The 10,520-nt window shown below is 38.4% G+C and overlaps 2 protein-coding genes across 2 annotated transcripts; both read left to right on the forward strand.

The window, feature by feature from the left end:
- Positions 1-307: 307 nt before the first annotated feature.
- Positions 308-1,910, forward strand: LOC131002488 (lycopene beta cyclase, chloroplastic/chromoplastic). The gene has a single exon (XM_057928971.1). The coding sequence runs from the start codon at positions 308-310 to the stop codon at positions 1,820-1,822; it is 1,515 nt and encodes a 504-aa protein (XP_057784954.1). The 3' UTR covers positions 1,823-1,910.
- A 152-nt stretch (positions 1,911-2,062) lies between these two features.
- On the forward strand, positions 2,063-4,896 carry LOC131002476 (putative UDP-glucuronate:xylan alpha-glucuronosyltransferase 4). Its single transcript, XM_057928966.1, has 2 exons — positions 2,063-3,479; positions 3,832-4,896. The coding sequence occupies exons 1-2, from the start codon at positions 2,642-2,644 to the stop codon at positions 4,689-4,691; spliced, it is 1,698 nt and encodes a 565-aa protein (XP_057784949.1). The 5' UTR covers positions 2,063-2,641; the 3' UTR covers positions 4,692-4,896.
- The last annotated feature ends 5,624 nt before the right edge of the window (positions 4,897-10,520 follow it).

Raw genomic sequence — 10,520 nt, forward strand, 5'->3', positions numbered from 1 at the left:
GAAGATTTCAGCTCCAAAAATCTTCTCACCCCCAAAAAACAACTTTTTCTTCGGTTTCACTTCATCATGTGTTACGAGTAGGTGAATATCTTGTTTTTCCATTTCGTCTTCTCCAATTTTTAAGAAATCTTTACAGTTTTGTTTCGAAAAAACAAGTTACTGTTCGTGTTCACTGTTCATACTTCAGTTTCTGCTGTCAATTCATGATTTTGAGTTCAGAATTAGGGAATTCTCCCCTGCTTGTGTAATTTCAAGAATTGCTGTGAATCAGTGAGATTTTCTTGAAAGTTCTTGTCTTGCTAGATTTATGGATACTTTGCTCAAGACCCATAATAGGATTCAGTTCCTGCACCCAGTTCACGGGGTTGCAGATAAAGCTAGTGGTTTTGGCTCATTTAAGGGTCATTGTTTTGTATCAAAGTCTCAATTTAAGAAACCCCATATCAAATTGAGCAAGGGTTTGTGTGTGAAGGCTAGTTCTAGTGCCCTATTGGAGCTTGTGCCTGAAACCAAGAAGGAAAATCTTGATTTTGAGCTGCCCTTGTACGACCCTTCGAAGGGCGTTGTAATTGATCTTGCTGTTGTGGGTGGGGGGCCTGCAGGGCTTGCTGTGGCTCAGCAAGTGTCCGAGGCCGGGCTTTCTGTATGCTCGATTGATCCTTCTCCGAAGTTGATATGGCCAAATAACTATGGTGTGTGGGTGGATGAGTTTGAGGCCATGGATTTGTTGGATTGTCTGGACACGACGTGGTCTGGAGCTGTGGTGTACATTGATGATAAGACGACGAAGAATCTTGACAGGCCGTATGGGAGGGTCAACCGGAAGCAGCTTAAGTCGAAGATGATGCAGAAGTGCATCTCTAATGGTGTTAAGTTTCATCAAGCCAAGGTTGTGAAGGTGATCCACGAGGAATCCAAGTCGTTGCTGATATGCAACGACGGTGTTACCATTCAGGCTGCTGTGGTTCTTGATGCAACTGGTTTCTCGAGATGTCTTGTGCAATACGATAAGCCATACAACCCCGGGTACCAAGTGGCGTATGGGATTCTAGCAGAAGTCGAGGAGCATCCGTTTGATGTAGATAAGATGGTTTTCATGGATTGGAGAGATGCACACCTCAACAACAATAAAGAGCTGAAGGAGCGGAATGAAAAGATTCCAACTTTCCTCTATGCAATGCCATTCTCTTCACAGAGAATATTCCTAGAAGAAACTTCCCTCGTAGCTCGTCCTGGTTTACCCATGAGGGATATTCAGGAACGAATGGTTGCTCGACTGAGCCACTTAGGTATAAAAGTGAAGAGCATTGAAGAGGACGAGCATTGTGTGATTCCTATGGGGGGGCCTTTGCCGGTGCTGCCTCAAAGAGTTGTTGGAATTGGTGGTACAGCAGGAATGGTGCATCCCTCAACTGGCTATATGGTTGCACGGACTCTGGCTGCTGCCCCAATCGTTGCTAATGCCATTGTCCAGTACCTAGGCTCTGATAGGGGCGTTCGTGGTAATGACCTATCAGCCGAAGTTTGGAAAGACTTGTGGCCTATAGAAAGGAGACGACAACGGGAGTTCTTCTGTTTTGGAATGGATATTCTGCTCAAGCTCGATCTACATTCAACGAGGAGGTTTTTTGACGCGTTCTTCAACTTGGAGCCTCGTTACTGGCATGGATTCTTGTCATCCCGACTCTTTCTCCCCGAGCTCGTATCATTTGGACTCTCCCTTTTTTATCACGCCTCGAATACTTCTAGGTTAGAGATTATGGGAAAGGGCACACTTCCTTTAGTAAATATGGTCAACAACTTATTACAGGATAAGGAATGATTCCTCGTTATCTATTGATGTTATATACATTCATGATTATTATCTAATCCTTTGAGCCAATGCAATATGAATAAGCATTTTCTTGTCACTGCTTGTTTCTGAGTTTCAGCTTTCGATTCTTGCATTTTCTTCCTATATATATGATGCTGTTGTTTTACATCTCCAGATTTACGTTTTTTACTCTATGTAACTCACTTAATTCTTGAGATGAGAATTTTTCTTTTGAGTTCTCGACTGGGAGATACTGGCATGCTGATTTTCCATCCTTGGAGATCATCTGTTACAATGCCGCTTATCTTCTTCTGCTGAAGCGAACACATGCCGCCTGCACGGTATTTTGGTAAGGAATTTTCTCTTTTTCTCTATCTATTTTCTCATTTACTTATTTGAGTAGCAAATAGTATCAAGAATAACAGAATTGAATTTTTTCCATGATTGAGAGATATATCTGATTTTGTGAGTCTGCATCTTATAGATACTAAGATATCTCAAGAATGGCATGCTTATAAATTAGTGCAGATTTTGTCTCGAGCTTAAAATTTTAGAGTGTTTTGGGAGATTTGTCTTTTGTGACGCTTGATTCTCTCAAGAGGCTCACGACTATTTGGAGTGGGAAAATTGCTTTTTGCGATCAAAAGGTAAGTCCGCGATGTTGTTGCTTGATTTGGTTTTGTAGAAATAAGAAAGAATCAATATGATTGCCTGCCAAATATGAAGCGAGTAAGTAAGTAACGTGCTTTGATCTATAGTTTGGGTTGTCGTGTTAACCTCGTGCCTGCAGATATATAGGCAAAAACGAGGAGATGTTGAAGGCTAACAATGATGTCTTCCAGTTTTAAGTTACTCACTCTTTGTCTCATTGTTCTCTCTGTTGCCATTCTCGTAACTAACAATCTATATTTCACCATCAACTACACCAAGCAGCTGCAAGATGAGTTTCACAGCGCAAACACCTATCTCAAGAGGTTGAGAAGCACAGACTGGCTCGAGGTTGTCTCACAAGACATCATCAACAGAAGAGTCGAGATGGGAGTGGTGGATGTGGATCAGATTAGGGATGAGACTCCCCAACGTGCAAAGAATATCGTCACCCCTTACCTTAAACGAAAGAGAAATCCCATTTGGTTCGACGTTGTGGCAAGGGAGTTCAAAGATGAAATGATCAATATAGGATTGGTGCACGTGGACGCAGCGCTGGATGGAATTCAAACGAAGGCGAAGATGGTGAAAGTGCATTTTGACCATGCGGGGGAAGGACTCCGTTGGTCTGACTTGTCTCCAGAGCTTGTAGATGAGAACTCGACTTGCCCTGGCATCCCAATGCCGAGATTTGAAGATTATCGGGAGCTGGACGTGGTCGTTGCCAGGATTCCTCATCCGACAGGATATGAACTTGATGGGTTGAAGGATGTTTCGAGGCTGCAAGTGAACTTGGTGGTGGCCAACTTACTGGTACGGAGCCGGAGGAAGGGCAACGGGCCGTTGTTGGCTGTGTTTGTCGAATCGTTGAATCCGATGTGGGAGATTTTCAGGTGTGATGACCTTTTGTGGAATGAAGACAACACTTGGATTTACAAACCTGAGATGACAAGAATCAATAAACTGGTACTCATGCCGGTTGGGCCGTGCCAATTTGTCGCTCCACCTTCCGATTTTGGTAAGTTTTCGTGTCTAGCAAATCGGATCGTGTGTCACTATGCGGCATCTCGTATTGTATCTACGAATGATTTGTCACATATTAGGAAAATCTAAAAATTCTACTTCTTGCTTATGGAAAAATTTAAAGGTAAAATTTGCTTTCTAGCTTACAGTATGCGCGTTTTTTTCATATAATGTTCCACACTCTTAATAATGACACATTAGTATCCAATAAATTTATTTCGTTTTCATATTTAGATGAACTCATTCAGTCATTTTCTCAATTCTTTTAACTTGCATGCAAAATCTTACCATTTTTGTGAATTTCCATGAGATTACTATAAAATAGTGTTTGATATGTTGAAGTGCAGGCGATTTCGATCGAGAACGACGGGGAAGGCGAACGTATGACGACCAACTCCCTCAGCCAAGAGAGGCGTACGTGACGATCCTACACACCTCGGAAGATTATGTGTGTGGCGCGATCGTCTTGGCTCAGAGCCTCGTACAGACTAACACAACGAAAGATCTCATCCTTCTTGCCGACGACAACATATCTACGGAATCCATCGAGGCCCTCCGAGCAGCGGGATGGAAAACACACCGAATTGAGCGCGTACGGAGCCCATATTCAAGAAAAGACGCCTACAACGAGTGGAACTACAGCAAGCTCCGGATATGGCAGCTCAAGCTGTACGACAAGCTGATGTTCATCGATGCGGATCTTATCGTCATCAACAACATCGATAGGTTCTTCGTGTACCCGCAGCTCTCGGCTGTCGGGAACTACCAGAAGCACCTCTTCAACTCAGGGCTGATGGTGGTGGAGCCGTCCCAATGCACGTTCGACACCCTCATGGAGAAGATGAAGGTGGTGGAGTCGTACAACGGCGGCGACCAGGGCTTCCTGAACGAGATGTTCGCGTGGTGGCACCGCCTCCCGCACGAGCTGAACTTCATGAAGGTCTTCGTGGATAGAGAGGATCGCGTGCATTTGATAGACAAGGGCGTGAACGTCGTGCACTACACCGGCCTGAAGCCGTGGAAGTGTCCGCGGGTGGAGCACGACTGTAACTGGGACATGCCGGAATTTCACCGGTATGCGAGTAACTCTGCCCACAGAATGTGGTGGCGCATTTACCGAACAATGCCGGAGAAACTGAGGCCTTATTGCTCGAGGAATACATACACAGCCAAGAGTCCTACTTCTGCGGTGGCTATGAAGTTGTGAAGGAGTAGAGTTTCTTGAAATTCATGTTAGAGAGTTTCCCGATGGGTTTTTGCTCGAATAGGTTTTACGAAGCTTGGCTCTTGATATTAAGGTATCCCTTGTTAAACATTTGTTTTTTCAGGGTTTTTTTTTTTGAATTGGTTTGATATCGTTATTTATTGAAGAAGTTCATGTTAGATATGCGGAAACTTTTGTTTTGGCACCATTGTTCTATTTTATTTTATTTTTCGGTTCAACACCGTAATTCTAAACTATGACTTGATATGGATCCGTTATGAAATCCCAAATCAAATGGAAATTTTGAATTTCTAATTTTGTGAGATCCTGCAATTGCTAGCAACTTTCATATACCACAATTATTTACTGCGACAAGTGTCAGTGCGCTCTCGAGCACTATGTGTGCGGATTTTGATTCTTGATTAGTGCTGGATTAAATATCCGACAGATTACTCGCGAACAAGTTAATAAATTTTGATGAATTGTGATTAAAAATTAATGTGGTTTTTCATAAGTTTGGAGCGTACGTGAGTGTGGTTTTCAATTCGGCATTGATTCACGACAATTTTGATGAATTGTAATTAAAAATGAATGTGATTTTTCATAAGTTTGGAGCGTACGTGACGTGAGTGTGGTTTTCAATTCGGCATTGATTCACGACAATTTTGATGAATTGTGATTAAAAATGAATGTGATTTTTCATAAGTTTGGAGCGTACGTAACGTGAGTGTGGTTTTCAATTCGGCATTGATTCACGACAATTTTGATGAATTGTAATTAAAAATGAATGTGATTTTTCATAAATTTGGAGCGTAGGCAAGTGTGGTTTTCAATTCGGCATTGATTCACGACTCATTAAATATATAAGTAATAAAAAAAAATACTGCTCACAAATAAAAACAATATTTTTGGGACGCTTCAAAATATATTTCGCAAAAACTTGTGTGCGGGTGGCCGCATGGTATGCGGACCACCCGAACACATGTCTTTATATTTTAAGTTTTAGTAATTATATTCAAACTTATGATGTGGTGTAGTGGTAACAGCCACTTCTCTTTCTATCCCTAAGATCAGGATTACGAATCCTGTTTCCCCCCTTTTGCGTTTTTTTATTGTTTTTTTTTTCCTAGTTTTATTTCTTTCTTTTTTTTTACATTTTTTTCCTTTTTCTGTTTTCTTTATTTTTTTTATCTTTATATATATATTCTTTTTCTTTACAATATTTTTTTTCCTTTTGCATTATTTTTTAATTTTACTATTTTTCTTTTGCATTTTTTAATATATTTTGGTTTTTTTATTCTTTCGGTATTTTCTTTATTTTTTGTTTTTCTTTTGTATTTTTTATATATTTTTGTGAAAATTTTAATATTTTAAAATATTACATTTCTGCAAAAATGTTACATTTCTTCATGTCAATAATTATTTTTTATTATAATATTAATTATTTGATAAAATAACTAAATGTAATGTTTCTAAATAATTACATTTGTTCACGATAATTGTTACTTTTATTTATGAGAATTTGTACTTTTAGTTATTTGATCAAATAATTATTTGTGTAAGCAAAAGTAATAGCACTTTTAGTGTTTAGTATTCCCTATTTAGGGTGTTTAGAGTTTACAAAATATTGAATGATGGTTAATACTTATACTCACATAAGTATACATTTAAGCATGGAAATGTATATCTTAGATAAAATTAAAGTAAATATTGCCATTTGAATTTATTATTGAATGGCTAGGGTTTATTATTGAATATGACTAGGGTTTAGTATTCAAGGTTTAGGGTTTAGTATTCCATATTTAGGGTTTAGTATTCCGTGTTTAGGTTTAAAAAATATTGAATGATGGTTAATACTAATATTCACATAAGTATACATTTATGCATTAAAATGAATATCTTAGATAAAATAAAAGTAAATATTGCCATTTGGGTTTATTATTGAATGGTTAGGATTTAGTATTCAGTGTTTAGGATTTAGTATTCCCTATTTAGGGTTTAGTAATCCCTATTTAGGGTTTAGTATTCAGTGTTTACAAAATATTGAATGATGATTAATACTTATATTCACATAAGTATACATTTAAGCATGGAAATGTATATCTTAGATAAAATTAAAGTAAATATTGCCATTTGGATTTATTATTGAATGATTAGGGTTTATTATCTTTCTATGGCTGGGAGGCTTTGTTTAGTCAAGTCGGTTATTCAGAGTTCGATTGTTCACTCCATGATGGTTTACAAATGGCCAAAATCGTTACTGCACTCCCTTGACAGGAAATGTCGTAATTTCGTTTGGTCGGGAAATATTGATAAACGGCCCAACTGTGCTGTTAGTTGGGGTAGAGTCTGCTCCCCCTTGAAAGAAGGCGGCCTCGGCATTAGATCTTTTACGTTAATGAACAAATCTTATTTGATGAAGCTGGCTTGGAAGTTAATTCAGGGAACTGTTTGGGCGCATTCAATTCTGAGATCGAGATATCTAAACAATTTTGGGGTTGCAAAGGATTCGGTGTCGAACTCTTCTGTTTGGATTGGGATGAAAGAAGAAGTCAATCAGTTGGTAGATGATTCTTATGTTTGTATTGACCGTGGTGAGCATACTTACTTTTGGCGGGATGATTGGCTTGGGTACAAGCTTGTGGATAAACTTAAAATTCCGATATATATGCATGATTTTCTGAGCTTCTCGGTTAGTGATTATTTTTATGATGGTGTTTGGCATTTCACGACATCCTTTGTTTCTCGTTATCTTGATATTGTGGATGATATTCTGCGTATTCCGATGGGCGGCCAGAGGGATACGAGATATTGAAAACAGTCGGTTAAGGGTGAGGTTTCGGCCTCTTTGGCCTTTTCTAATATTTGCCATCGTTTTCCTGCTGTTAGCTGGGGCAAATGGATCTGGGAGGACTTTATTCCGATGAGGAGATCTATTCTCTGTTGGCGTGTCCTCCATGGGCGCTTGCCTACTATTGATGTTCTGATCCGGCAAGGTTTAATTGCGCCCAATGCTTGTTCTTTGTGTCTCCGAGATAGTGAGACGATTTCGCATGTGCTTTGGGAGTGCTCGTGTGTTCGCCCTCTTTGGACTGATTTTTTAGGTTGGTTTGGTAAAGAGAATCTCTTGGGGTGCATGGATATTCATTCCTTCTTAGTTCTGGCTTGGAATCTCTCTTGGAGTTCCCAAATTGGTTCTTTTTGGAAGGCGGGAATTATCACTCTGATGTGGCGTATCTGGTCGGGACGCAATGCGCTTATTTTTGAGGATTTGTGCTTTGATAGACGTGCGGTTTTGGCCTTTGTCAAGGCTTACTTTATGGAGATTGATGGGGTTTTCCGGAAGTTGGGTAATATTTCTAATTCCTGGGCTGACTATTCGATCACTCGTGCGATTGGGGTGAGGAGCCGTGCTGCTCCTCCCCCCTCTATGGTGGAGGTTCACTGGTGGCCTCCCGTTGGTCAATGGATTAAAGTTAATACAGATGGCTCGGCGGCGGGAGCTCCTGGAGTTATTGCTGCGGGTGGGGTTTTTCGAGACAAGTGGTCTCATGTCCGAGGTTGTTTTCATTTTAAAGGCGGCAAAGGCTTTGCTTTCGAGGCGGAATTGTTGGCTGTGATCTATGCTATTCACATTGCTCATACCCGAGGCTGGCGGCATTTATGGGTTGAGGCTGACTCTATGTATGTGGTTCACCTTTTGTACTCTCGCTCGAGTGATGTTCCTTGGAGATTTAGGGCGTTTTGGCAGCATACTCTTCGCCTGCTTCGGGATTTTTCTTTGATGGTCTCGCATATTTACCGTGAGGGTAATCAACCGGCAGATATTATGGCCAATGATGATCGGCAGGAAGGCTGGTGGCCTTTTGCGATTGAGGAGATTCGGATTGCGGTTGCAAGGGATATGTCGACGCATAGTCATATCCGTATGGTTATTTAAGCAAGTTCGTTGGTTCCCTTGGGCTTTGGTTGGGTTGTTTTCTTTTGTTGTTGGTCTCCTGTTTTCTTTCTTGGTTCTTCTTCTTCCGGTTTGCTTGAGCCGAGCTTCTTAGGGGTGATGGTTAGGCCGGAACTCCTGAAGTTGTCTCTTCCCGCTCTTGAACCGGATGTGAGTCTTTCACGAGTACTCTTTTTCCTTCTAAGGTCTCTTCTTCTTAGAAGGTTTTAATGAGGCTCGGTTTTTTGTTTGCTCTCTTTTGCGCTTTCTTGGATGTTTTGTACTCTTTTTCTTTTCCTTTAATACAAGCCTTATTCTCATCATTATTGAATATGACTAGGGTTTAGTATTCAAGGTTTAGAGTTTAGTATTTCCTATTTAGGGTTTAGTATTCAGTGTTTAGGTTTAAACAATACTAGTGCGCAACCCGTCGAATTTCGACGGGAAATTATTTTAACTTATTATATAAATTATTTTTAAATTTATTTAATTTAAGGTAATATAGTTGAAATTATATTAATTAGAATCATATTCCTCAATTAAATTAATGTTAACATTTTGTTAGAATAATAAATATTCTTTTTATGTATATTTTTATTTAATACTCCCTCCGTCCCGCCCAAGATGCTACATATTTCTTTTTGGGCCGTCCCAACGAAGATGCTACATTTCTATATTTGGCAAAAATAAGGAATTTTAAACACTTAATTAACACTAATTAAGTATTTCTTTATTACATTCTCTCTCCTACTTTATCACTTTATTATCTTCTCTTTCTTACTTTATCACTTTCTCTCTCCTACTTTATCACTTTATTACCTTATTTTTCTTATTTTATCACTTTCTATCTCCTACTTTATCACTTTATTATTACACACTTAAAACATTAATCTACAACTCCTTAAATCCTGTGCCGAAAGGTAAATGTAGCGTCTTGGCCGGGACGGAGGGAGTAATATTTTGAAAAATGTATCGATATTGAAAATTTTATTTCATCTGAGCATCATCTCGTCTGAACCTTGTAGGATCATATTATAATCTAAATTTCGAAAGACGACAACTAACGTTTGAACATCAGACTTTTGAGTATCATCTCGTCTAGACCTTAAAATACAAAAAATGAACTTTTATGCGTCAAGTTTTTTTAACATCACTATCTGGAGCTTTAAAAATCAAAGTTGATTTGTGAGATTGTATGATTTGGAGCTTCTAACATCATAACTAACTTGTAAACATCATTTTGTATGGAACTTGAAAAAATATTGACAAACTTTTATGCATTATTAGTTCTAAATATTATAATTGGGTTCCATGAATCATCTCGTTTGGAGTTTAAAAAAATAAATTTAACTTGTGAGAATCATCTCATTTGAACTTTGAATGACCACAATTAAGTTACAAGAATTATCTTGTGTGTAGCTTTAAAGATCATTATCATCTTTAGTTTGTAAGATCATAACTAACTTCTATCATAACTAACTTCTAAACATCATCTTGTATGCAGCTTGAAAAATCTTGACAATTTTTTGTGCATTATTTCATGTGGAACTTGAAATATCATAATTGAGTTTCGAGCATCATTTCATTTGAAATTTGAAAGAGTAAAATGGACTCGTGAACATTAATTATCTTCAAATCTTGAGTTTCGAGCATCATTCCGTCTGAAAATTGAAAGAATAAAATTGATTCGTGAACATTATCTCGTTTGAAGTTTGAAAGACCATAACTAAATTTTGAAAATCATCTCGTGTGTAGCTTAAGAAAGTTGACACGAGATTCAAATTGTATTAATTTATTTAGTAATTTAATTGATAAATTTTCATAAAAAATCTATGTTGAATCCAAATTTTATTTTTAAAATTTTATACAAAATATATTATTTTATAATCAAATTA

The sequence above is a fragment of the Salvia miltiorrhiza genome, chromosome 1 (genome assembly GCF_028751815.1).
Source record: "Salvia miltiorrhiza cultivar Shanhuang (shh) chromosome 1, IMPLAD_Smil_shh, whole genome shotgun sequence".
In the NCBI taxonomy this organism is placed as follows: Eukaryota; Viridiplantae; Streptophyta; class Magnoliopsida; order Lamiales; family Lamiaceae; genus Salvia; species Salvia miltiorrhiza.